The sequence below is a fragment of the Gasterosteus aculeatus genome, chromosome 11, assembly GCF_964276395.1.
Source record: "Gasterosteus aculeatus chromosome 11, fGasAcu3.hap1.1, whole genome shotgun sequence".
Classification (NCBI taxonomy): domain Eukaryota; kingdom Metazoa; phylum Chordata; class Actinopteri; order Perciformes; family Gasterosteidae; genus Gasterosteus; species Gasterosteus aculeatus.
Genome location: NC_135699.1, coordinates 3,721,630 through 3,749,492, shown reverse-complemented (window position 1 = coordinate 3,749,492; position 27,863 = coordinate 3,721,630). Strand labels below are relative to the sequence as shown.

The 27,863-nt window shown below is 41.6% G+C and overlaps 3 protein-coding genes across 11 annotated transcripts; all 3 read left to right on the top strand.

Annotated features, from left to right (window-relative positions):
* The first annotated feature begins 71 nt into the window (after positions 1-71).
* LOC120828369 (beta-1,4 N-acetylgalactosaminyltransferase 2) lies at positions 72-8,224 on the top strand. Of its 9 annotated transcripts, none has more exons than XM_078084436.1 (15): positions 116-151; positions 299-331; positions 550-609; positions 1,196-1,250; positions 1,491-1,627; positions 2,648-2,791; positions 3,310-3,416; positions 3,665-3,702; positions 4,660-4,726; positions 5,039-5,152; positions 5,424-5,510; positions 5,929-6,110; positions 6,547-6,690; positions 7,414-7,642; positions 7,733-8,224. In XM_078084436.1, exons 5-15 carry the CDS (start codon positions 1,491-1,493, stop codon positions 7,927-7,929), a joined length of 1,446 nt encoding a protein of 481 aa, XP_077940562.1. In that variant the 5' UTR covers positions 116-151; positions 299-331; positions 550-609; positions 1,196-1,250; the 3' UTR covers positions 7,930-8,224. The 9 variants fall into 9 exon arrangements, with proteins under 9 accessions (XP_040047849.2, XP_040047847.2, XP_077940559.1 ...); XM_078084435.1 differs by having other exon boundaries at positions 299-459; XM_040191913.2 differs by lacking the exon at positions 299-331 and having other exon boundaries at positions 73-151.
* Positions 8,225-13,807: 5,583 nt separating this feature from the next.
* Positions 13,808-18,056, top strand: coa3b (cytochrome C oxidase assembly factor 3b). Its single transcript, XM_040190888.2, has 2 exons — positions 13,808-14,317; positions 17,629-18,056. Exons 1-2 carry the CDS (start codon positions 14,149-14,151, stop codon positions 17,733-17,735), a joined length of 276 nt encoding a protein of 91 aa, XP_040046822.2. The 5' UTR covers positions 13,808-14,148; the 3' UTR covers positions 17,736-18,056.
* Positions 18,057-20,274: 2,218 nt separating this feature from the next.
* Positions 20,275-26,279, top strand: LOC120827775 (uncharacterized). Its single transcript, XM_040190882.2, has 2 exons — positions 20,275-20,836; positions 23,386-26,279. Exons 1-2 carry the CDS (start codon positions 20,650-20,652, stop codon positions 24,639-24,641), a joined length of 1,443 nt encoding a protein of 480 aa, XP_040046816.2. The 5' UTR covers positions 20,275-20,649; the 3' UTR covers positions 24,642-26,279.
* Positions 26,280-27,863: the final 1,584 nt, after the last annotated feature.

Sequence of the window (27,863 nt, the reverse complement as noted above, 5' to 3'; positions counted from 1 at the left end):
CTTTTCGATGTGTTGCTATGGTGATTTTCATATGGCAAACCTTGCAACAGGTAGAGCGGGGAGGTGCCTGCATGCCACAGAACAGTTAGAGCACATCTCAGTCAACAAGCGGGCTGGACGTTAGTTTAAGGGGAGTAAGCAGCTTGTCGCTGTAGGTAGTATAATTCTCTCCATTATCTCTGTATTGTGAACTAGTGTGTTATTGAGAATGTTGAGTAGAAGATGTCTTGTTGTAATTGGTTGTCGATGATGTTGATTGTGGTGGAAATCAGTGGATTTTTTCTTCCTCCTCCCTCAGTGTGATCATTGACGGTCATTGTTTGACAGACAGGTATAAAGAAAATAAAACGCTGTGCCCTTTTGAATCCATTTCGGTCCATAAAGTAGGTCACTAACTTAATGAAAGACTCTGTGCGTGAGACTGACTCCACCCCAACACTGATCAGTGCATGTTGAAAAGTAGGCTGCGTGCTCAGAAATGAATATGATTACAGTTCCTCGATTGGCTCAGGTTCCTCTTTGTGTAAACTCTTGTTGGTTTGTGGGTAGTGTCACACAGGACACTCGTTGTGTGAGACAGCGACAAGACAAACCGCCTGACAGGAAATGGTGAGCACCTCTCTCTACCCTTTATTTTGTGCTTAATTGAAAACGTCTATGAAAATTTATCTAAGTTGCTTTGTGAAATGTGAGGATAACTTCTTTCATGTTGGAATTTAGTACTTATGTCTACACGTTCTATGCATTTTATAATCTTAGATAAGATAAGAAGATAGACATAGAGATGTTGACAATGAGTCCTGACGTGTGCTTAAATAAATCAAACATTGAACCTTAGAAATTGTTTTTATCAAGAAACATTTGTATGCACGTCCAGTCATGTCACAAATGTTATATTCATAGAAAGCGTGTGTGCCGGGACAGTCCTTGTCTGTTATGTGAATGTATCCTCAGTTCAATTCATCTTTTTTTGGAATAGATTTATTGCATGTGAACTGCTTTAATCAAGAGCAAACTTGCTCTTGAACAGTGTGTAACTAGCACACTGAGCCGTGTCTCAGATTAAGTTTTCAAGCTGAACATGGACTTCTGCTAATAGATTTCTGTTTCCAAATGTGGGTCTTTATACTTCAACAGATTTCCTCATTTGATATATGGATCAATGAACTCTGACTTTGACAATTATATGTTTCAGATTCAATGAATGAAAAGAACATATACTACAATACTTCCCCTTTGGCCATTTTAAGGTAAATATTATAAAAATAGTAGCAGGTGGCTTAAAAAGTTTAAAAAGGGATTTTTTAATTTTCTCTTAAATGTGTTTCTTCAATGTGTTTGATAGGACAATTCAGGTCCAGTGTTGACGTAGTATCTCGACAAAATTTAGGAAAGATTTGATTTGATTTTACTGAGGACCAGTTGCTTCAATATATCAAAGTCCAGGAATTACAAGCGTAAAACATAAAAGTGTGGGTCTTTTTCTTCAGATGACTTTGTTAAATAACAAAGCAGTGCTTCGGATGGCGGCTGTAGTGATTTTAATAATCCTGCTGACATTCTATGGTACGAAATTGCTTTTTGGTCCCGGAGAGCAGAGTGAAAGGGCTCCCACTCGTCAGCTGAGGTAAAGCCCACTCTGTGTCCATGTGTGTCTGCATAAAACCCTCTCCGCATCTACCTTTAACAACTGGGTGATCTCTCACTGTTGAAAATGGAAGATCCCTGTCACGGTTTGGGTTTGTTTCCTGTTTTATTGTGTTGTTTTCTGCCTCTTGTGTCCCTGGGTTACCTCACTTCCTGCCTTGTCCTGTCATCCCCTGTGATTGTCTGCCTTGTCCCCGATTGTTTCCCCCTTGTCCGATCACCTGCACCTGCTTTTTTTGACTTCATAGATGACAAATCTGCTGAGAAACAAACCTCCAGTTTGCAATTGCTGTCTTGTTGAAAGCACCTACCCATGAGATCAAGTTGAGGGTATTGATGCCCCCGTGCAGATGAAGCCATACAAAATAGCTTTGACAGGCACTTCAATAGGGTCAACACAGCAATGCTTCATTACTACGACATTATTCATTGGTTAGTGTCCGTGCTGATAATGTGGATAATTGTTGTAGATTGTATCTCAAATAGAAAGCAGTTTCCTCTCTCAATAATATCTTGAATAGTAGAATATATCTCTGAAATGTCAGTTTACATTCTTGGACTACAGCCAAATCCACAGTAAAAGATACCTGACCAGAAATACTTGTCGTCCGAGTTTTATAAGCATTGCTTGGAAACGGTCAAAAAGATGCGCTGCTCTCTTGAGGTTTAACTTTCAAACATTTTACATTACACACCGTTTTTCCAGTGCAGGTTGTTATGCCTTTTACGGGGCATGACCCACACGCAGGTCAAGGGTGTATTTCTTTTCTTATTTCACTAACTTGGGGTTTTAAAGTGGGGGAAACATCAAAAGCAAAAGGATGACCTTTTCATTCCATTGCAAGTGTGTTAGGTGACACCATTTGACACCAGTGGAAACATGTCTACTCTCTCTGGTCACAAGCAAAATTTCCAACAAATTCTTAAGGGGCAATCTGACAAAGCAGAGATCAGAGTTGTGTTTCCTTGTCGACTTCTAATAGTATCCCTATCAATCCAGGTCACCGCTCCCAGTTCACGTATCCCCACCTGGTCCATGCACCTGCCCCTCTGGCTCAACGCTACTAAAAGAACACGTTCCAAAGGATCAGTATGACGAGCTGGTGGAACGCCGCGCTAAGGAGCTCCATCAACACAAAGCCAGGTAATGGGGATGGATGGATTGATGCTTTCTTGGAGACGTCACTGAAAGTGGAGATACTGGACAAATCAAGCCAATATATTACAAAACCGCTGGCTTTTTAAGCACAAAATGTACTCTGTTTTTAGCACTATCTAGGAAAAACAGAGAAGGGGTTATCTCTGAAAAACTAATTTGGATGATAACAAATAGATTTGAGAAATCGTAGCCACATATAAATTACATAGACTTTTGCTTGTTGATTTAAGAAGGGCTTGAATATTTGTGAACTTATTCTTGAAGTGTAGATACATATGTATTATTTATCAAATCTCTCTCATCATACATAGAAACTAAGAGCTGGGTTCTCAGCCATCAGTTTTAATTTTGACATAAGACACCCAAGACAACTGTGACTCCGCGGGTTGTCTGACCAGTCTGTCCTGTTTGTGTTTTTGTTTTTCTTTCCACACTACATTCTGTAGTCACATTGGTGGAACTTGTTTTCGCAATGTAACGTCAGCCTCTTTCCTTTTCCACAGGACTACATCTGTATTATCCAGACTGCTGTTTGCTTTACCTAACTCTCCTCTGCAGTATCCTATCCAGGGGTTTAAAGTACTGCCTTTGACCAAAACTCTAATACCAGGTATGCTACAATCAATATATAGTTCAGAGCATCTTTATTGCAAGTTGGAAGAATTCTAAAACTCCAAAGACACAGTCTAGTTTCTGATACATGTGGTAACTGTGAGCAGTAATGAGCAATAAACAGCTCCAACAACTCAGACCAAACAATATGTTTTTTTTAGTTTTTCATGTGAAACTCAAGGAGCCCAGAGATAGATGTGTGTCCTTCTGGAAAACTATAAAAGCATGAGATGATTTTGATTTCAGGTTTGGCAGTGCATTCAGGAGAAAGAAGCATCTACAAGGTTAGTGTGTTACCGCAGATACAAGCGGAGGGGAGCAGGTCACACATTTATATCTCTAACCAGAAATGGGCAAAACTGCTATATTCCATAATTAAAAAACACAATTATTGACAATTTGTAGAATTCATTATATATATTTTTTTGTGTGGCTTAAGGAGGCTTAAGGAGAGGCCAAGCCCCATGGCACCCTATTGGGACTGCTGGCCGCTACATTAGCGGTGTTGGAAAAGTCATGTCTGGTCTTCGTCAATATTACAGAGAGTCTGTTCTCTCTCTCTCAAGCGAGATACGTTATGTTCCAGGCCAACTGACAGTCAGGGTGTTTGTGTGTCAAGATGAAAGCCGCATCCAAGGTTGATTACCAGCACTTGGTGTTGTCCTAGAGCCCTCCTGCTCCCTTTTAATACATTTATCTAATAGCTACATATTCAAGTGCCAGGGAAGAAGACCAAAGTAGTTCTCATCCACAACTTGTACGTGAGGTAACGTTGCTCTTACTTGCAAGTATTTTGTAAATGTCCTTTAATGTTTTTACACTAGTGTCGAGAAATAATTTTTCTAACAGATGCTACAGTTGTTGCAACTGTACCTGTGATTAGGCACCAAATCAAGCCCCTAGAACCAAATATTTTGATAAAACAATATACAAAGTATGTACTCCAAAATAAAGTAAATGGAAGTTGCCATCTGGATCACAACCAAAATCTTTAAACGTGAGAAATATTTTTTGGTATATATGTTTAATCATCTTCAATCTGATCTATACATATTTGATCACAGAAATTAGCTTTTATAGCATAGGCCACATTTATTTAAATACATTATGGATGATGTACAAAATAAATTTGCAATACAAAACTGTCAAATTATATTTTGCAGTTGCAGATAAAAAAGATTGAGCATTTGCTCTTTCTTACATGTGTAATTTCAATTCACGTTCACGTGTGTCTACTCTAGGTGTCCTTGACTGTGTCTATAGGGCTCCTGACCACAGAGTTCCCAGCTGACAGAGTGAAGGTGCAAGGTGAGAATGTCAGAACGAGCTGTATATAATTGGTGACATTTGAATATCCACCTTACCATATATTTGCATTGCTTTGTATTTGTGAAATATTAAAAGTAACTACCAATGACAAGTGTGTTCAGAATCGGGAGATGCACTGCAAAATTATTTTTAAAGAAGGGCAAATGTGGGCAAATGATCTTGTTACACTTATAACCAATAAAATACAATGAATACCAGAGGTTGTTTCCATTTAACAGTTTATACATCAAAACAACGTATTTTGCCAGGAGAGCTGTTGTTTGACTATTGTGACGTTCTTTTAATTGTCAGGTCATGGCGAGAGCAGACTTGTCATGGAGTCTTTCAGCCTGGTGATGCTCAACGACCTGTTGTCTAAAGTGTCCTACACCAGCACTGTTTACCACGTACACACCGGAGACCTCGGTATTTCTCACAAACATTCAAACAAAGTTTAAGCCTTTATGTACAAAATTAGAAAGGAAATACTCAAAATGAACTGCATAAGTGCTAATAGAGCGAATGTTATCAAAAAGAACAATTGCAGTTTTCAATGCTTTGCACAGCTATCTTTGTGTATGAATGTTTAACCTAGTGAGGAAAATGTTTGGGCAGTTTGTTTTGTTATTATATTCACTGTCAGCTTATTTGAGCCCACTGTTTCCTACCGCAAATTTTATGACTTTTCTGTACTCAGCATTCTTCCAGTTTGAGGACCATGAAGCCGTGTTTCCGATTACCATCAAACAGACCAACCTCCCAGTCCTGTACGACATGGGAACAGGTGGGTGTGCACTCTCCGTGGGGGTCTGGAGTCCAATCATCTGTAGGCAATCGATGGATAACTGAGTAGAAATGTACACACTTTTACTTGTATACAGTACTTTTGGTAGAAATAGGATACTGCAAGTGAACACTAGCATGTTTAAAAATATAGTAATATTAGTTGTTTTCAAAACACACGTTTTTGTGAGATCAAGAGGGAAGATGAGTGAAACTTTGATAAGGTGCACGGATGTGCAATGCACCCCCTCGGATTCCTGTGACAAAGTAAATTGTCTCGTTTTCAAAGCCTTCTACAACTTCTCTCAATTACACCGAAAAACCTGCAGCAAAAAAATTGACCAGAAGGTTCATCTGTGCTGACGACCCGTGCTACATGCTGTTTTACCGTGTTCTCTTTCCTCTCCTCTGTCTGACAGACATCAGCTCTCAGGTTACCATCACCACCAAGACGTTCCTGCGCTACGCACAACTCAAGATATTGTTGAGCAGCATCCGGCATTTCTATAGCAACATAAAGGTCATCATCGCCGATGACAGCTTTGAACCAGAGCACATTACTGGGGAAAACACTGAACAGTACATCATGCCGCCAGCACAAGTAAACAAACGCACCCACAAAACACACATTTATTTCCTCTCAGGACATGAAGAGCGTTTATTGTGTGTCCATTCGGTATATTTGCATCTACCTTTGACCCGTATAAAACACAACCACAACGTTGCATGTACAACAGATGCATGCTGAGTCTTTTGAAGATAGTTGTGGGCAATTTTTCCCACAGTAATTGCCATGTTTACTCTCCCGTGTAAACCCATGTTTACACGGGTTAGGCTCTTACGCTCTTAATCCGGGTTGGTTACAGCCCTTTGTCCTGTTTCAATTTCTTTTTTTTATCACGCCCTTTTGTCCTCTAACTGCTATAGAACTTTATAGAACATGATGCACAGGAGACGCCTGCGTGCAAAGATTTCAAAACTGGCCTCACGCTACAGGTTGGACTGGAATTTTGTTGAAACATGTTTGCTTCCTTCAGGGCTGGTTTGCTGGCAGGAATCTGGCTGTCTCCCAGGTAACCACAAAGTACCTCCTGTGGGTGGATGATGACTTTGTTTTTACGGAAGAGACGAAGATAGAGAAGCTGGTGGAGGTGATGGAGGCCCTTCCCGAACTGGATGTGGTGAGAATAAAATGGCTCATGTCTGAGGGTGTCCGGAAACCTGCATTGAAATTTCTAGAATACAGTAAAACAAATGCTCTCACAAAATATATTTCTGAAAGTTTTACTTTTGTGTGAATTTTGTCAGTTTGAGTATATTTTTCCTGGATACGTTTTCTTCAAGGTGAAGAATTGAGTATTTAAAATACAATTTTGGACTGTTTTAATGGAATAACATGTCCTAACATCACTGTTTCGATACAGAGAAGTATACGCATATTTTGCATGGCAATATTGAATCAACATACGGTACACAGAAGTCACCTTTGATTATATAAATTAGAAACTTTTTGGCACAGGAAGAATAAAATAAATTGCTTTTTCAGTCCAAAGATGATGCCGGGATATTTTCTAGTGAGGTCAGCAGAGGTCCCGGGTCAGCGTCAATGCGATAAAAATGATTTAACTGAGATGATCAGACTAAAAACTAAAATAAAAACATGTTGAGTAAGTTTTCCTTTGGCTACATAAATGCTGGTGAAAAAGGTAATGAATCTCACTATACTTTATCGCAATAGATATGATTTAAGTATTGGGATGATATTTCACCATGGCTGTTTATCCCCCTCTACACCGACTCATTATCAACTGATGCCGATCCCATCATGTAGAGGACTGGAGGCAGGTCCACAATGTACAGGTAAACTGTCCATGACCAGTTTTCCATCTCTCTGTTCTCATCAGCTGGGGGGAACAGTACAACGGAACCAGTTTTATTTCTCTCTCATCTATGAGGAAGGAGATGAAATGGAGGGCGGCTGCCTTCACAGAAAGTCGCAAGGAAAGTTCAACCCACTTCCTGGTTACCCAGGATGCTTTATGGCCAGTGGTGTGGTAAACTTCTTCCTGGCGAGAACGCACTCTATACAGAGTGTTGGATTTGACCCCAAGCTCAAAAGAGTGGCGCACTCTGGTAGGTCTACAGTTTGTATTCCAAGTGACGGTGTGTCCACACTCTTTCCACCTGGAGCCTAAAAGTGTAAATGTTTGTCTCTGACTCCAGAGTTCTTCATGGACGGCCTGGGCTCCCTACTGGTTGCCACGTGCAACCATGTGTCGGTCGGCCATCAGCCCAAAACAGGCAAAGACAAAGACCACGCCCGCTACGCCAAATTCAGACAACCTGGAAATGAGGACAGCAAGTTCAAACTACAGCTTCACTTCTTCAAAAACTACCTAAAGTGTGTCAAGTATGGATAAATGACTAATTGACCACATTGCAGTCACTGGATGGGTATACTTCTTTACCTTCTTGATTTTTTTTGCTTCTACATTGGGTATTGAATAGTATGTAGGGTACTTCTTTAAATTTAGTACAGATGTCCAGTTCAAATTAAGAAAAACCTTTCATTTGATGTTGGTTGTCAAAGGTCCAATGCAGCGTGACCTCACATCAGTCGCATTCTCATAACCTGGACCTAACGTTACTAACATTTGGATCCCTGATAGGGCCATATTTCACAGCAATTCATCCAATAAATAGATTTTATATTTCTCTTTCTCGTTTTTTTGGGGGGGGGTTGGGGGGGTTAGATTCAACGTTATTGTCATTGCCCGGAGTACAGGTAATGAGACAATGAAATTGGCAGTTTACCATTCAACCAGAAGTGCAAGAGAGCAGATAAAGGTCAGAGTATATATACATAAATGTACAGTGTGAAATATACATGGAGCAGTATACACATTATGCAGCAGGGTTGTAAATATGAATGACCTGGTAGTGCAAATATGGCATATTTGAAGCACAGAATGTTCAGTGGCTGAAAGCTCATGTGTCATTGGAGAGGTGTAGGGGGGGCTGGGGTCCGTGGTGCATAGTTCAGCAGGGTGTCAGCGGCAGGAAAAAAGCTGTTCCTTAACCTACTGGTCCGGGAGCAAAGGGCCCCGTAGCGCCTCCCAGAGGGGAGCAGGGGAAACCGTCTATGGCTGGGGCAACAGTCGTCCTTCACGATGCTGCGCGCCCTCCTCAGACGTCTTTCGTGCTGGACAGACTCGATGGAGGGAGTGAGGAAGCAGTGATGCGCTGGGCAAATTTCGCCACCCTCAATTTTTATTGTTTGATTCTGTCTGATTTGATGTTTACTGATAAGGTACAGTGCCAGTAAGAACATGTAGAAGAGGATCTTGTGCCTGAAGCAGAGGACAACCGGCAACGCGAGAGGGCTGGGGAAGTCCCTGTACCCCGACGTTCAGTAATGGAGAGGCTAAGTCCACCTACTTCCATGCAACTGACTGGTAATCTTGCTGATAATTGGAAGCGTTTTAAGCAACGATTCAATATATATTTAGCAGCAAGTGGAGCAGGGGCTGATGATGAAAAACTGAAAGCTCACATTCTTTTGCATGTTATGGGAGAAGATGCTTTGGACATATATAATAGCTTTCAGTTGGATGAAGCTAATATGACCTTAGCAGAATTAATGATAAAGTTTGAAGAGTACTTTGTGCCTAGCCAGAACGTGACGTTTGAGAGGTACGAGTTTTTCACCCATGACCAGAAGCAAGGAATACATTTCGATCAGTACTTAGCAGAGCTTCACACATTAAGCAAAACATGTGAATTTGGCACCCTGAGAGATTCGCTAGTGAGAGACAGGATAGTTTGTGGCACAGTGGATAATGCACTCAGAGAGAGACTGCTCAGAGAGGCTGGACCTTCACTGGAAAAGTGTGTCACTATGTGCAGAGCAGCAGAAACAACTCGAGCACAAGCAAAAGAGCTTCGGAGAGGTGAAACTACAGTGCATGCAGTACATAAAGAACAGAGATATAAGAAAACATTTACTAAACAAAAAGACCAGAAAGAGAAATCTGCAGAATTCAAATGTGGTAAATGTGGAGGCAGCCACAAGCAAAAATCATGTCCTGCGTATGGAAAATCCTGTAACAACTGTGAAAGGAACAATCACTATGCAAAATGTTGCAAGTCAGCTTTTAAGCAGAAGGTTCACGCAGTTGGTGAGGAAGAAGAGGATGATGGGGAGTTCCTTGTGGATGTGGTGCAGGCTCGGACTGATGAAAAAGAGGAATGGATTGTGCCAATCGAAGTGAACAAGACGGTAATACCATTCAAGCTAGATACAGGTGCCCATGTAAACCTGTTATCTTATGAGGATTACAAGACATTGGCAGTGAAAAGCAAAATTCATCCAATAAAAACAAAGGTGACAGGATACACTGGAGAAAGGGTTCCTGTTAAAGGCGGATGCATCGCAACCTTCAAATACAGAGACCAGCAGATAAGAGCATTGCTACTGATTGTGGATACAAGTGCACAACCAATCCTGGGACTCAAGGCATGTACAACCTGGTTAAAAGAGTGTTTGTAGTGACATCATCAGAAACTGCCAATGATCATGACTCACTGATGGAGGAGTATAAAGACTGCTTCGAAGGACTTGGATGTCTACCCGGAGAACACAAAATATGCATAGACAAAAGTGTGTCTCCTGTTCGCGTGGAAAACTGAAAGAGGAACTAGCGCGCATGGAAAAACTAAAGGTCATCAAGAAAATAGATGAGCCAACTGAATGGGTCAGCTCGCTGGTTGTAGTACAAAAGAAAACCGGTGCTCTGAGAACGTGCTTGGACGCAAGAGACTTAAACAAAGCGATCAAAAGAGAACACTTTAAGTTACCAACCAGAGAAGAAATCATGCCACAGTTTGCTGGAGCTAAATGGTTCAGCTAGAACTAGACTAGACGCTTCATCAGGTTTCTGGCAGCTGAGGCTGGACGAGGAGAGTTCGAAGCTGTGCACATTCAACACACCTAGGTTTCTTCGTCTGCCGTATGGTATCCTGTCAGCGCCTGAAGTCTACCATAAGACTATTCATATGATCTTTGAGCACATACCAGGAGTGTAGACAATGATGGATGACGTCATAGTCTGGGGGTCGACTCGAGAAGAACACGACAAAAAACTGAGACTGTGCTAGAAAAGACAAGGGAAGTGAATCTGAAGCTAAACAAAGACAAATGTGAGTTTGGAGTGAAAACACTTACCTTTGTGGAAGATGTTGTCAGTGAAGAGGGGGTGAAGCCCGACCCGAGAAAAACGTCAGCAATCAACAAGACCAAACAACAAAGATGAGAAAGCGCAAACAACAAAGACGAGGTCAGATGTTTTCTGGGAATGGTCACCTATTGGCCAAATTTGTCCCTCAGCTGTCAGCGCAGTCAGCACCTCTCAGGAGTCTTCCTGAACAGAAGAATGAGTGGATTTGGTCCCATGAGCAGGAACAATGTTTTGTGAAACTGAAAGAGACTCTGACACAAGAGCCCGTGTTAAAGTTTTATGACCCAGAGAAGAAAACAAGGATTTCAGCAGATGCGTCACAGTACGGCTTGGGAGCGGTGCTGCTGCAGGAATACGATGAGCAGTGGCTACCCGTTGCTTATGCATCCAGAGCCTGCTGAGTCCAGCGCTGAGTCCAGGTATGCTCAAATCGAGAAGGAGCTGTTAGCGAGCATGTATGCATGTGAACGTTTTCACCAATATGTCTATGGTCAAGCTTTTGAAGTGGAACTGGACCATTAACCTCTGGTGTCCATCATGTCCAAACCTCTAAATGACTGTCCTGTACGGATACAGCACATGCTAATCAGGCTGCAAAAATATGACATACACATGATATACACACAAGGGAAATACATGTACACCGCCGACACCTTGTCCAGAGCAGTGGATAAGGGGGAGCGTGCGGACAGCGAAGACACTGCAGAAATCCAGGCGTATTGTCACGGTGTGGTTCACTTCCTGTTGTATTTTGTAGTTTTCTGCCACTCGCGTCCCCGGGTAACTTCACTTCCTGCCTTGTCCCGTCATCCCCTGTGATCGTCTAATAGTTTCCACCTGTGTCCAATCACCTGCACCTCCCTTGTGTATTTAAGCCGCGTGTCTCTTGTGTCACTTGTCGTGTCATTGTCTATTGTCGTGGATGTCGTGGATGTTTTTGGCCTTTTGACTATTAAAGTCTTTTGTTTTTCTGAGAAGTCTGCATTTGAGTCCTGCCTCCCCCACGCATCCTTAACACGTATGTGGATATGATTGTGTTGAATCTGCCGGTAACAGCTGACAGAACAGATCAAATACGCAGAGAGACAAATGCAGATGAAACGATGACAGAACTCAAACGCACAATACAGACAGGATGGCCTGAAAACAAAAGGGATTGCCCCACGAAAATACAAGACTACTGGAACTGTAGATCTGAGCTCAGTGTGGTGGATGACTTAGTGTTGAAGGGGAGCACGTTTGTTATTCCATCATCGTTACGTAAACAAATGCTCCAAAAGATACACGAAGGCCATCTCGGAGAAGTCAAGTGTAAACGGGGGGGCAAGAGAAGTAATGTACTGGCTGAGAATCAATCAAGATATCAGCCAGACAACAGCGTCGTGTGAGCTATGTCGCATCTACAGGCCAAAACAAGCTGAGCCGCTGATGACTCATCCAGTGCCCCACAGACCGTACTACAAGGTTGGTACTGATCTCTTTGACTGTGATGGAAAGAGTTACATAGTGGTCACCGACTACTTTTCAAATCATCGAGAAGTTGGAGCGCTGCAGTCAACATCAAGCAAAGCAGTCATCAGCTACCTCAAGACTGTCTTTGACAGGCATGGGGTGCCATGTGAACTGTTTTCAGACAATGGGCCCCAGTTTTCCAGCTGTGAGTTTGCTGCCTTTGCCAGGGAATGGGGGTTTCAACACTCAACATCGAGTCCAACCTATCCAAAATCCAACGGCTTGGCAGAAAGCTCAGTGAAAATAAAAGAGGAACAAAAAGCAAAGCAGAAACAGCTGTATGATCGAACGGCAAAACACCTGCCAAAGCTGAGTCTTGGAGACCTGGTGCGTCTCAGGGACGTTTCTGCATGCACATGGGGACAAAAGGGACAGGTGAAGGAGGAAGTTGCTCCACGCTCCTACAGGATCCAGACGGAGAATGGAGTGTCTCTGAGGAGGAACCGCACTGATCTGCAACTACGAACGACTGAACAGGACAGTATAGTTCAAGAGACGGGTCAGGAGGACACACCTGAATCTACTGAGCTATCGGACAGTGGTCTGACAGCGACGTCTGCGTCAACGGCTGAGGCGACACCTTTCAGATTGCTGAAATCGCCGGCTGCTGAAAGACAGGCTAGACCTAGGAGACATGTTCAGCCACCTATGAGGTTGATTGAGATTTGCTAGACTATCTTTAGTTTGTTTTGTTTGCAAGGAACGAAAAGGCAATGTGTACCTTTTAAGTTTGTCTTGTTCGAGTAAGTTTACTTAAAAAATTTTTTTTTTTTTAAAGGTGAAGTTGCAATTGTAGGAGTTGTTTACAAGGATAGTTTATATGTTACATTACACCTGCGCTTTAAGATAGTTTTTACAGGGGTAAATATTATCTCATTGTAAGGGGAAAGATGTGATGTTTACTAGATGTTACTGATTACTGTTAAGGTAAAGAACTCCTTCACCCAGCATTCCCTAGTCAGTGGTGAGGGACATGCGCGGCAGACCCCGGGTAGCATTACAGGGGACTGTGCTAGTTGACATTAAAAGTTCATGAAACGTATATCACGGCTCGTCTGCTTCTTATAAGATTAAGCAAGGTACGACACCGTCAATTCTGGAACGCACCTGTTGACCCCACCAAGTGAGCACAAGATGGATTTTCAACGTTGAAATCTGGTTGAAATCGTGTTGAAATGAGGTCTGAACATCTAAGACCTCATTTCAACGTCTTTTCAACCGGCTAAAAATTGGATGAAACATCAACGACCAAAAGTAAACATCCCAGAATGTTTTTTCGTGTGTTTGGTGTTGTTGTACCCATAAAATATTATTGCCTTTCCCATTTCATATTGAAGATACGTTTTTAAAGCAATGGGTGCTAAATACATTGCAAGGGTGAAGGGCTGAAGTCAACAAGTTGTGGTCTGTAAACAAGAGGGCCAAAATGTTGTAAGCATGCGTGCTAAAAGCATGATACTGTGTAATACACCTGGAAATGTTACTTATGTTATGTTAGAAATGCCATAAGTTGCAGATAAATTGTTATCTTGTTTATAATGTAATAAGTGAACAATCTATAAATGACGGCTCTAACACACCTGCTGCTGTCGTCATAAATCCAAATGACCAACTTTGCCTTTGTGCCTTCTCTCCTTACAGGGTGGTGGTTGCATCTGATGGAGGTTGCATCTGATGGAGGTTGCATCTGATGGAGGTTGCATCTGATGGAGGTTGTCCCTGCACTGGTCCTGCCTTACCTTACGTCCTAAATGATTCGTGCCCGGATAATTCAAAGCGACTGTCTAAACACTCCGGCGCGGTAGGCGGCGGTATTCTCCCTCTCGGTTCCCCGCTCTCTACTGATTCCGGTTCGTGTCGCCTCCCAGCAGCTGATTATCCAAACAAGTCATGGCGGAGAAAGGAGCAGAAGGACCCGCCAAACCCGCGCTGACCGCGGCGCAGCTGCAGCTCTCCCGCCGCCGGCAGGAGCTCGACTACTGGAAGAAAAACGCGTCGCGGCTCCGCGGCCGGAACCTGCTGACCGGTATGGCTATCGGGGCCTTCGTGGTCGGCATGTGTATCCTTCGGTGGGGTCCTGAAGAGGACCAATATGATGACATAATACGCGATGAGTATAAAGTTAGCAAGATATTGACTGATTCAGACTTCCCGGTTCAGTAGCTCGTCACAAAAAGTTGTTAAAAGAAAAATGACACCTCTCTGTAACCGCAGTGATGTCGAGAACCAGCCACAACCCCAATGAACCATCATTTTACCAGTACGGACCGGTCAACGAGCTGGACGAATCGCATTGGGCTTAATGTGCGGCCGCCCGTGAGACGAGTGCGCAGGGAGCGTCTGCAAAGTGCAATGCGGAAAAACAGAAATATTCAATAACTCCATTATTATGAATATGGTAGAATCACCAAAGTAATGCTTGTCAATACTTATCATTATTATCCATGGGCTTGTTGTTGTACTACACTTATTGTGTTGTAAAATCGCTTTTGAGTAATTATTAATAATAAGTCTGAATATTTATTGCAAATAATATTCAATAATTCCACGGTTATGGATTCTACCATTAACAAAGTCGCTCCATATGTCCATAGGCTGTTATTGTTGTACTACACATGTTAGTTTTTAAGAAAATGGCTTTTATTATTTTTTTATAATAATAATAACTAATAATATATTATATATCTATATATATTTATTGGAAATAATATTCAATGACTGCTCTGTTATCAATAGTAGCATCCCCGAAGTCACTCCATGCATGGGCTTGTACTTGTACTACACCTGTTTGTGCGGTGATTGAATATGATTTGATATTCACATCCATAACAGTAAAGTTATTGAATATCATTTGCAATAAATATCCAAAAATAATTATACTCCAAAGCTCTATTCTTAAAAATCTCATTTGTAATACAACAATAACCACACCATAGACGTATGCCATGACGTTGGTCATGCTACACTAAGCTAACAGTTGAGCTATTGACTCCCAATAAAAAACATTCTGCAGTATATTTGCGGATCTCTCAATAATTACTGCTTTACCACAACCCCATGGTGGTTAAACGCTGAATATACATAAATTATTAAATATTATTCCCAATAGAAAATCACCATAATTAATCAAAGGGACATTTAATTTAAAACAACACCTGTAGTACAACAAGAACAAGCCCATTGATGTATGGAATGACTGGTCATTCTACACTTCATAAAAGTATTGAATAATGTTTACAAATACTCAAAATAATTCATCATTATAAATCAAAAGCCTATTTCATCAAAGTAACTACTGAACTACTGTAGTACAACAATAATGAGTGACTGAGAGCGAAAAGTGGCAGGTTTCCTTTTCAGTAGGGCTCATTGATTAGTCAGACTGCAGTGTTTCCCCTAGGTCAGCGATTCCCAAAGTGTGGGCCGCAGCCCCCTGGTGGGCCGCGAGAGGTCATTTACAATAAATAAATAAAAAAAATGTAATTTTCAATTACGAAAAGTTTGAAAATAATTTCAAAATATTTATGATTTACGATACATTAGTTATGTGCAACATTAATTGATGAAGCACAATTTAAACATACAGATTAATAAAACAATAAGGCTCTCGCTAGAAACGGCTGCTCTTGTCCGCCTGTCGCTGTTCAACAAACGCGGCGCCCTCTTGTAGTATTAAAGTAAATATACCGCATTTTCCGCACTCCAAGCCGCACTTACAAGGCTTTAATTTCCTCAAAAAACGACAGTGCCTTATAATCCGGAGTGCCTTATATATATGGATCAATTGGTTAATCTGTTGATCCATACTGGTTGTACACGGCGCCCGAGGCGCTCTGCCAAAAATGCCAAAGCTCGGTCTACGACGGCGAGATGCTGAGCGGAGCTCAAGCACGTGAGATACGGAGCTGCTTTCAGGGCGCGTCGGAGAAACAAAGCTGTCGTTCTTGCCGAGCACTTCATGAGATTAAAGAGCGAGAGACGGCGCCCTTTTCTCTACAGTAGCTGAACCGTCTTAATGGGGAAAATAAGTTATTCTAAAAGGAGCCCTTGGCAGGCGGCGTGGCTGGAGAGCAGCCGAAGATTTAAGGCGTGGATGGCGAGGGGGGCGGCGGGAGCGGACGCACCTCGCAGCATCGATCGGACCCTGAAAGCACCGTCTCCACCTCCCCACATCCCCCCAGCCAAAATTGGGTCGTGGCCCTAGGGGTTTAACTTCAGGGGTAGGAGTTGGGCGAATGGTCTGGCCGACAGGGGTGATAATAGTCCGTCCACTGGTGCTCTCTGTCCGCTGATTTTAATTTTCAGGCACCCTTATTATAATGCTGGGGAAACACTGAACTTGCTGCAATCGGTTATCAAAACATTGGCCAAATGACCCGTTTACGAGCAAATATAGAATCCCTATACCTTGATTTCTAAATTCTTTCATTAAGACATGCATATCTTTATTTAAGATGCTGTGCTACTTTCGAGCAGCTGTGTTGTGCTAGATCCTCAATAAAGTTAGAAAAAAAAAAGCGCTCTCGGCGCTACTGACAATAGTGAGCCTACATCTGTATAAAATTATTTGGGCCGAGCTACATTCATAATAGTGAAGGTTTATTTTTTATGTCTCTAACGTGTTTTTTCCACATTGCACTTCGCGGACGGTCCCTATGCAATCCACACGGGGCCGATCACATTATAACCAATGTTCTAACTTTGAATTGTCACATTGTTTAAGGTTAAAAAAACGCTTGTCAGCTGAGGTTGCCGATGTATAGACCATAACGAAAATAACATTGTATAGCACAAAGGATCTGGCAAATAGCGTATGAAAGAACAGCATACTTCAGCTGTAAATATGTATCCTCTTTATGAAGTAGTGAAATTGAAAGTCCTCATATGATATCTGCCTTTGTACAAGCTGTTGTCAGGTCATCTACATTTAAGGTGAGACTAATGTAGTCAATATTATTTCTTATTTGTTTGAAACCAAAATGAGGTTTATGAAAATCAACATCAAGTCATATTTGTTTCAAAATTAAGAATGCGGTTAGTCAGAAAATTCAGACAATGTACCTATTTTTTGAAATAAAGATAATAAACAAGTATAAGTAAAGTTAATATGTACACTTAATTTGCCTTGGTTTTATACAGAAAAATATTTAGATTCAAAATATTGGACTCTTAACTTACTGAAAACAGTTTCTTGTATATATACTGCAAGGGTCATAGAGTTTACCCATGCAGCGTTGTTTCTTTTTTTTGCATAATAATGAGTCAATGAATCAATAAAAAAAGGACAATTCAATTCTACAGAACCAATAAGGTAAATGAGGTGCAGGTGTCTGTTTTTGAAAGTGCTTTCCTTTGACCGCAGTCGTCCAGTTAGCTACACAATCCTGTCCGTCAAACAGGAGAGGATCGTGGAGGAGCTGGATGATGAAGTCAAGATCCAAATCCTCAGAGGGCCAAGGACCGGCGCCAACTCCTGACCACGTCCTGCCCCGCGGCCCTCCTGTGGGACGTCGCAGCGGCTGCAATGTGTCATGTCCGCATGCCAGTCTTCAATCTGACCAGTCGCCGGAATCACAGAGAGAAGTCGTGCAACGCTACTGAGCCGGCGGGGAATTGGCAAAGCCTCCGTTTTAGACACTCTCTCACCACCCGCCCCTCAACTCCATAAGTCATATGTGGACATTCCAAATGTCTTCTCTGCTTCTTCTGTTTTTAAATATATTCAAAACTATTATTGAATTATTTTCTGCCTTTAATATAAACCTACTCAATAAAAGTCTAGCCTCGATGAGGAAAAATGCTTTTTGTTTTTTGCTGATTCAATCATTTCCCAAAAGATTCCCCATGTTTTCATAGATATTTCCTTATTGTAGGGGATCTTTAAAGGTGATCCTGGTGTTCATCTTGAATATATATTCTTCACATGCCAACTTTTTTTCGTAGGGACATTTTCATCAAACGTCCCCACTAAAACTGAGGCACAGAGTCAACCTCCGAGCCCAACAGGATCAGAATCCTTCATTTTTCCATCCCTTGCGTGCCTTTTCACACCACCTAGCGTGCGTCGACGCATTTTTCTAGCCCGCAGGGCTGTGATTGGTCTGCTAACTACATCCTTTACGGAGTCTCACATTTTCGCTTTAAGACTGTGACCAGGAAGCGTTAGTGGTGTTGTCAGACTGAATGCAGAGTGTCGAATAAATCCGCAAGGATTTTGTTTTTTGCAAAGTTTTTGTTCCTCAGGCTTCCACACTGTAATATTTAATGAAAACAACAGAGAACGGAGGTAGTCTTCAAACTTACAAATGTTTCCCAGATCTTCCTTTTTTACTTAAAGACCGCGTGTCTGACATGTTGCACTGAGGATTTATCACATTTTCTATGATCTGTTTGTGTCATTACAGATGACGTCAGAATTGCATCGCTAAAACAGAAGAGCAATGATAGAGGGGGTACGTTTATTTGGCCTAAAAGAAAGAGCGACATTGACAGTTACCAAAGTTATGTCCACATTGTTACTGGCGCATCAAAGGATTTACTAAACAAGGTAGTAATATCGGTGATAGTGCCACAAATAAATGTCAAAATAGGTAAAATTATTACAAGGGGAGTATTAGTTTACAGAAGGGAAATGCTGGCAATATTGTTTGCATTACAGTGGAGAGGATAAAAGACCACTGAGGGCAATCGTTTGTTTGGACTCAAGTTCTTCACTAGACAGCTTACAGTCGTTCAGACAGCAGGCCGGAAATCCTCATTGAACTACAGCAAACTTTACACAGGATTCAGATGATGGGTCTGACACCAGTGTTCCTATGAGTTCCAGCACATGTTGGTGTCAGAGGGAATGCAATGGCAGACAAAGCTGTAAAGGAAACTCAACAAACAAACAAAGGATATCTTGGATCGAAAAGTTATTTTATGAGACAAGTTATATGTCTGTCGGTTCCACCCGCAAATCTAGAACAATGGGTGCCTACAGGTATTTATACAGGTCAGTAAAGGTGTGAAAGGCAGCGTCCATGCCCCTGGGCATGTGATGTCGCCTGGCGCGTTCAAGTGAAGAGGTTTTACAGAATATGGTGGGGCAATGAGGTTTTACACTGGATGGTGCGTTCTTGTAACTCGGAATACGAATGTTGGTCAATATAAGTGGTGGTATCAAGTATTACATGCATTAGTTAATTACATTAAATTGAATACAATCATAGCTGTGCATTGGTATTATTCTATTGATTATAGTTTCAAAATTACAGTGGAATTACACTATTCTCATTTCTTTATTGATTACATGGTTTCAGAAAAATAGCTGTATAGTGGTTCATGATAAATGCATTTTATTATTTGGTCTAATTTATGAACTGGGTTTGTTTATAATATGTTTATTTTGTTTAGGATATCCACAACACAAATAAGAGTTGAAGTCAACTTTAGCAAAGTAGAAACCAAAAGTAATATTAGAGAGAGGTTAAAGAAAAGTTGTCTTGTCGTCCATTGTCGTACCGCCAAGTCAAATTCCTTGTATGTCTGATATACTATGGCAATAAATGTTTCCTGATTCCCGATTCCTGAAAAGAAAGCAGAATTTGGACACACAGTAAGCTACACAGGATAGGGAAACATGAAACACGCAAATGTGAATATTGTGGGCAAGAGGAAATGATAGAACACGTTATTCTACTGTCAGAGATATGAACATTAGCTAATTAGAAGCCTCTGCAAGGAAAAAGTACATATAGACATAGAAGGTATTCTGCAAAGTTACTCAAGTAATCAAGCACAATTACAGTATCTCTGAATTCCAAATATTATCGGGAAAAATGAGCCCTGGGTTTATCTAGTTAGTTGTTTTTTTTAAAACATTTTTATTTTAATATTTTATCAATTTAATTTTATTTGTATTTCTTTATTTTCGTTGAAAGCAAGTTCTAGACATCCTCATCCAAACTCCGCACCAGTTAGTGACGGTAATGCATCATACAGTTGTTTGCAGTTGTTTAAACCCCAATAAACCCTAAAGAAGAAGAAGAGGAAGAAGAAGAAGAAGAAGAAGAAGAAGAGGAAGAAGAAGAAGAAGAAGAAGGGAACCGGATGTTGATCTCTGAGCAACATGGCGCCGATCGGTCGTAGAATCCGCAGAGTGTCTTTGTTACGTTGATAAAGTATCAGTTATCTCCATCAGTCCTGATCCACAAGAGTCTCTGGGCGTCTGGATGAACCTCTGATGGCTGCTCACCCCTCTCCTGGATCTTTTTCTTCTAAAACATCTCCGCGGTAGCATGCTAAGCTAACTTCAATAGCTGGAAACAGACCGAAGTTAGCAACACAGCGCTAGCCCGAGTTTAACTTACGGAGTTTCTCTGGAGGAAGCGTGTCTGTGATTCAGTGAAGATGTCTAAAGTCCAAATGCTGAGATGTTTAGTGAAGCAGCGACTCACTGAGGCTGTCGAGGAGATATTTGGGCTGTTTGAAAGAACGATAGCAGAGTACGAGGAGGAAGCTTCTAGATTAAAAGAGGACAACGAGCGACTAAAGAAACGTCCGGACATAAATCTCCAGCTTCGGTCTCAAGAAGCAGGTTTGTGCACGAAACACTCCGCATCTTCATGACAGGGAGCATCTGATCCCAAATACGAGAACCTGAAGCGTGAAAGATCTTCATGGAATTCTTACACAAACGAGTGAAATACATGAACATGTTACATAAGATACAAATACATACAAATACAACTTTAAAATGACTGGGTCAAGAGGGAAAGTAGAATACACCGGGGGGAGGGTTATTAAGTTGGAAAACATTCACTTTTATTTGAAAATGACAATAGAGTGCATGTGTACAAAATTAACATTGTAAAAGATGTAGACAACATTTAATTCCTATGACAAAAATGATTCAAATATTGCGAGTAGTAAGCCAGGTGTACGGCATGCTTCATTTACTTGCATAGTTTGATCTTCTCATGAGTGAAATTGTACAACAGGTTATTTTGCATGTATATATTTCTGCTGGACTATTTAGTAACTTATATGCTGTCTTGCTTTGTCTTGTGTTGCACTTGCTTGATGTTTAACTGTGTTAGGAAAGTTGTTGTCAAGCTAGCCAACAAAGCTACAGGGCCGCCAACTCTCACGGTTTCCCGGGACACAGTCAAACATCAAGCGCAACACAAGACAAAGCAGACGTCCTCTTTTACCCGGACATTTCCTCTTTTCAAGACTTGCGTCCGGGTAAAAGAGGACGTCTGGTCTCCCGAGCTAAGCTAGGCTAAGGCTTCTCGTGTTGGGCTGTATGTGGGTGAGCTTGGGGGTGTTCATGTTTATAATCCCATTTGCTAACCTGTCGTTCTTTGAACTCTGTGAGAAGTTACATGAGGGAATGTCTCCCCTGATAACTCGCTGTGGGCGTCTGTGGGTGAGTGGGGAGCACGGTCGTCCTCCAATCGGAGGGTTGTCGGTTCGATCCCAGGCTCTGCTAACCTGCATGTCGATGTGTCCTTGGGCAAGACACTTAACCCAACATGGCTCCTGTAGCTGCGACTACAGTGTGTGAATGTTAGTTACTGATGGCAGGTGTCACCGTGTATGTTCTCCTGTCATCAGTGTGAATGGGTGTATGGGTGCATGTAGTGTTAAAGCGCTTTGAGTGGTCAGAAGACTAGAACAGCGCTATACAAGGTCAAGGGTCCATTTACCATAAGTGACGGCTGCCTGTTGCACGCGTGAGAGCTGCGCAGTCAATGCGTGCCTCCCTGACAGGGAGCAAACAGTGAGTGCGCTCTGATTCATGCTTTTTTTAAAGTAGCGGTTCAAAAAAATTTCAAAACCATATTGTTTTCAACGTAAGGATACCGCGATACCTTTCTAGTACTGGTACACCGTGCAACACTAATGGTTAATGGAAACCTGTGAGGCGAGAATGTTAGCAGAAAAGTGTCAAATTCCCTAAACTCAACCTTTGTGGAAAACACAATAAACACAACCAATATATTTATTACACCTGTATGACATTGAAATAGTGTAAAATTTCTTATCTACAGTTCTGGGCTTCAGGCGGTTTCTTTTTTTATATACGATTTAACCTGCTGTAGAGAGAACTCTTTCACAGCACACAGATGAAGCTGGTTTGCATAGAAAAAACACCGCAGGTTGGTACAGATTAGGGAATGGATTTTTTCTGTCCTTCCCGAGGAGTGGGTTCCCCAGTCTTCCAATATCCGGTTCACCTAAGTACATTTGGACCTCCATTTTTCATTTTGGGTTTTCCTATTTCCTCGCTCCAGTGTGTGTGGTGCAGCATTGATAAAAGTGGAATCACTTTGGTAGGATGTTATGCCATTGTTATAGTTGCGTCTGCCAAAGCTGCTCATACAAGCTCCACAATATCATACATTCGTGTCGTATTGGAGCATATGGTATGTCCTATTCCAGCGTTTGTCCACCGGTAGAATTAGCCAACAAGTGTCCCTGCAGCAGCAACTTGAACAGCGTCATTTAGAACAGGGGGCCTTAACCACGGGCCGCAGACCGGTTCCGTTAGACTAATTAGAAAATAAAAAAGTTATTCAATATACTTTGGACCGAAACACAATCTTTCTTAAACTAGAATAAATTGTAATATGCTTCATAATCTTCAGCCTCCGTTCTCTCAACCGGCAACTTTGACACTAAATGTAATTGATGGAGTAACTTTTTAAATGCCATTAGTCACTGATTCTAACGGGACACATTCAATCATTTTCCTTCCTTTGGCGTAGTTCAATGCACTCCATTATTCATATTCTATTCCATTCATTTTCAGCATTTGCTATTTTTTATTTACAGATACATATTTCCTCTACAAACTACTTGATTGAGTGAATTGTGTTGTGTCTGATAGCTGTAGCTGAGTGCCATCAATTTTACACTTCATGGGTTTATGATTCACACTTTATTTATCAACCATTGTGGCATATTCGGATATTTATTTATATCATTACAAAATGTTCTCTAAGCTGCAATGCAGAACTACTATATTATGACAATGTACTTACTTGCAGTAAAGTGACCAATCACAGCTGATGAAGCTGTTTGGTGATCTACAATCTTTAAAAGTTCACATAGAATCTCTGTGTTTCTGCTCTCCTGCAGACATCCAGCAGCTGTTGGTGGTCAAAGAAGAGCTTCCCTTTGAACAGCAGGAGTGGAGCTCCAGTCTGGACCAGAAGGACCCAGAACCCCCCCACATCAAAGAGGAACAGGAGGGACTCTGGACCAATCAGGAGGGAGAGCAGCTTCAAGGGCTGGACGAGGCCAATATAAAGTTCCCATTTACTTCTTTCACTGTTAAGAGTGAAGATGATGAAGAGGAGGCTCAGTCGTCACAGCTTCATCAGAGACAAACTGAACAGATGGAAACCGCTGCTGATGGAGAGGACTTTGAAGGGCCACATTCAGCCAGAAACTCAGATCTTGATAAACATTTAAAACCAGATTCTGTTGACAAGACCACAGACTCTTCTGAACCTGAGACTGATCACAGTGATGACTGGAATGAGACCAGAGAACCTCCATCAGGTTTAAACTCTTCACAAAGCGAGGAAGTCTTCGTCAGCGATTTGACCGGTAGTACTGGTGAGAAACTATTTAGATGCCCTGAGTGTGGGAAATTATTTGGCTTCAGGGGAAATCTGAAGATACACATGAGAAGTCATACAGGTGAAAAACCTTTTAGCTGCTTAGTGTGTAAGAAATCTTTTACACACAGTAGAAGTGTACAGAAACACATGAGGATACACACAGGAGAGAGACCTTTCAGCTGCATGGTGTGTGCGAAAGGTTTCATCGAAAGTGGAGACCTGAAGAGGCACATGAGAATTCATACAGGTGAAAAACCGTTCAGCTGCTCAGTCTGTCAAAAATGTTTTACACAGAATGGAAGTTTACAGAAACACATGACGACTCACACGGGAGAGAAACCTTTCAGCTGCGTAGTGTGTGGTAAAGATTTCACTGAAAGTGGACATCTGAAGAGACACATGATAACTCACGGAGGAGAAAAACCATACAGCTGCTCCATTTGTAATAAATCTTTTACACACAGTAGAAGTGTACAGAAACACATGAGAATCCACACAGGGGAAAAGCCTTTCTGCTGCTCCGTGTGTGGTAAAGGTTTCATTGAAAGTGGAGACCTGAAGAGGCACATGAGAATTCATACAGGCGAAAAACCGTTCAGCTGCTCAGTCTGTAACAACGCGTTTGCACAGAAAGGATGTTTACAGGCGCACATGAGAATCCACACGGGAGAGAAACCTTTCAAATGTTCCGTCTGCCATAAAAGATTTGTTCGAAAGTCCAGTCTGAAGGCACACATGATAACTCACATGAGCGAGAACTCCCTTTAGTTCTGTTGGTGATGGAGGTTTTTCCCGAGAGGTCAACGTGACACGCCAAACAGGAGAAACAATGTTGGGAAATAGCTAGAAGGTTGTCCTCAGAATGTGTAGACAAAGGTGCAGGACTCACATAAAAGGTGCAGAAGATCCTATATTTATTATAATATAGCAAAAGGCCGCTGGTCTCTGCAAGTGAGACTGGAAACTTTCTTTAAACACAATGCAGTACAACACAAAGCTTTAGGGCTGTTAAAAATGACGTTCGAATATTCGCTTTAAAAAAAAACATGCATCCAAATATATTCGAATATCTGGTTGCGCATTAGGCACGTCAATAATACAGGGCTCTCAACTTTTCAAGAAACCTTGGAGTGGTATTTTGTTGGGGGTTGATGCTACAGCTGACTTGGGGGCGCGGGCGATACGGTCGACGGGGGGGGGACCAATGCGGCTCGGTCTGATTTATTTTGTGGCGAAATTGGATGTGTGGCGGGAGTGCGTGACTAGAAATGAGTCATTTATTTAAGTTTAAACGTATTTAACAACATATTACCACAAAAATAAGTAAATTAACTAATGGCCAAGATCTTGCTCGCTTACACACACACGCACTCTCTCTCTCTCTCCCGCACCGTCGCGCTCTCTGTGTATAGTGGTTTAAATGACAATAAACAAATGCGGAGTGCTCATCGAGAGTTTTGTGCAAGCAATTCTTTAAGGTCATGATTCTTGTCCCAAATATGGCAGGCTTCATTCAGTGAAGGTATCACAATCCACTGTTCGAAGACTCAGAGAGCAGAAAGATAGAGGCCACACCACAAGATGCAAAACACTCGTCAGCAGTAAGAATCAAAAGGCCAGATTGGAATTTGCAAAGAAGTACAGAGATGAGCCGCAAAAGTTCTGGAACACAATCTTATGGACTGATGAGACCAAGATTAATCTCTACCAAAGTGATGGAAAGGCCGAAGTGTGGAGAAAGAAAGGAACTGCTTATGATCCGAGGCATACAAGCTCATCTGTGAAGCATGGTGGAGGTAACGTCATGGCTTGGGCGTGCATGGCTGCGTCTGGAACAGGCTCATTGATATTTATTCATGATGTAACTGATGATGGTAGCAGCAGAATGAATTCAGAAGTGTACAGAAACATTTGGTCTGCCAATTTACGGAGAAATGCATTGAAACTAATTGGGAGGGAGTTTATCATGCAGCAGAACAATGACCCAAAGCACACTGCCAAAAAAAAAAAGGACTTCATCAGGGGGAGAAAGTAGAAGGTTTTAGACTGGCTAAGTCAATCACCTGACCTTAACCCAATAGTGCATGCATTTCACCTCCTTAAAAGGAGACTGAAGGAAGAAACACCCCGAAACAAACAAGAACTAAAAGACGCTGCGTTAAAAGCCTGGAATAGCATCACAAATGAAGAATGCAACAGTTTGGTGATGTTGATGGGTCGCAGGCTGGGGCAGTTATTGCAAGCAAGGGTTATGCCACCAAATATTAAATGTTATGTACTTTAAGATTATTTGTTCCAATACTTTTGCTCACTTGAAAAATGGGTGGGTTCGAACAAAGGGTGGTATGTCGTGAGTTGTTTAACAGCTAGATGTGAATACCAGGAAATAAAAGCTGAAATTCTGAACTCTTGTCTCATACTCATCTTTTGATCTTAAACCCAAATGTCTTCAGTGAACAACAAAAATAAAGGAATTTGCCTTACCGTTCCAATACTTTTGGAGGGTGCTGTAATCAAACCCGTGCATGAAGCTGTTGTAGCCTATTTTATTCATGCAATATATAGTCTGTACACTCAGGCGCGCGCCCACCCACTAAGCAGACAGTAGCGCCGCTGCTGCTCTATTGAGTTTTTTCTTTCTACATTTGAATATAAATTTATTATTATTTATTAATTTACATATATTCGAATTTTGAATATTCGTTGACAGCCCTACTAAGCTTACAAGACTGAACATTTTATTACACATACAGTGTTTTGTTGGGAGTAAAACACCGCGACACAACAATTTGTAACACTAATAATTGTACATTTATAAAATGACCCCACCGAACTGCATGCTGGGTACAGGTCGTCCGCTATCACAGCAAGAAACACCTAAAAGAGCGGTGCAGGAGGAACGAAGAGAGACCAGAGATGCACCAACCCAACTTGTTCGTAACATCGAGCTCGTAAAAGCTATGGCAAAAATCATGTATATACTTGCATGTAAATTAATTAAATAATGTCACCTTGTGTTCCTACCTTTATGTTGTTTCTCATGGTTTTGAGATTTGCTGTTATGATTTATGTTACTTTTTTGTATACAGTATCACTATGGATCCCCAGCTAAGTACATACTGTCATGTGTCTGTATATGTTTTATGGAAAATATCTAAATTGCACTGTATGGGTTTCCATTGTTTAGGTCAGCAGAGGGGCAGAAGCATTTAAATATTTCTATTTATTCTCCTGTAAGATCAAATACAATTGGGAAAACATTTGCTGAAGTCGTCTGTGTCTGTGCTATCGCCGCATGTTACATACCTGATTTTCCTCTTTGGCAAGATGGCGCCTAATTCAATTCAATTAACTTTATTTTGTATAGCCCAACAACATTGTTTGTCCCAAAACCCTCACATCGGCACAGGAAAAACTCCCCCCAAAATGAAAAAGAAACCTTAGAGAGAACGTCAGAGGAGGGATCCATCTCCCCGGATGGACAGACTACAATGTATGTCATGTGTACAGAATGAACAATGTAAAAGATGTATAATACATTCAATTCCTATAACAGAAATTATTCAAATAATTGTGAGTAGCAAGCCAAACGCACGGCAAGACCACTGCAGGGACAACAACCATCAGATAGAACCACCATCCGGCAGCAGGCGGGAACAGGGTCCAGATAGAACTGTGGTTAATAGAAACCTGTGAGGCGAGAATGTTAGCAGAAAAGTATCAAATTCCCCCCAAAAATCTATTATTTGACCTTTGTGGAAAATGTCACGTGGTGTTATGAAAGGACAACCATTTGCCCAATCCCGAGACCCCCCCCCAAAAGCCTCCGACCCTGAACCCTCAGGAGCTTTATGGATGTCCACTGGTAAGTAGTTGAAGGCCACTTCTGTCACGCTTCTTGAAGGGGAGGGGTCAGTGGACCACTCTTCAACCTCAACATTAGATTAGTCATTAAATCCCACAGAGTGCTCCTTAAAGTAAAAAGTTTAG

What these genes read in the sequence shown, in the direction of transcription:
- LOC120827775 (XM_040190882.2), top strand. Translation starts at nt 20,650, where the DNA reads ATGTCTAAAGTCCAAATGCTGAGATGTTTAGTGAAGCAGCGACTCACT. An exon ending in GCTTCGGTCTCAAGAAGCAG is followed by an intron (nt 20,837 to 23,385) that starts GTTTGTGCACGA and finishes GCTCTCCTGCAG; the next exon opens with ACATCCAGCAGCTGTTGGTG.
- coa3b (XM_040190888.2), top strand. Translation starts at nt 14,149, where the DNA reads ATGGCGGAGAAAGGAGCAGAAGGACCCGCCAAACCCGCGCTGACCGCG. An exon ending in GGCCTTCGTGGTCGGCATGT is followed by an intron (nt 14,318 to 17,628) that starts GTATCCTTCGGT and finishes GCAGTCGTCCAG; the next exon opens with TTAGCTACACAATCCTGTCC.
- LOC120828369 (XM_040191913.2), top strand. Translation starts at nt 1,491, where the DNA reads ATGACTTTGTTAAATAACAAAGCAGTGCTTCGGATGGCGGCTGTAGTG. An exon ending in GACCAAAACTCTAATACCAG is followed by an intron (nt 3,417 to 3,664) that starts GTATGCTACAAT and finishes TTTTGATTTCAG; the next exon opens with GTTTGGCAGTGCATTCAGGA. An exon ending in GAGAAAGAAGCATCTACAAG is followed by an intron (nt 3,703 to 4,659) that starts GTTAGTGTGTTA and finishes TGTCTACTCTAG; the next exon opens with GTGTCCTTGACTGTGTCTAT.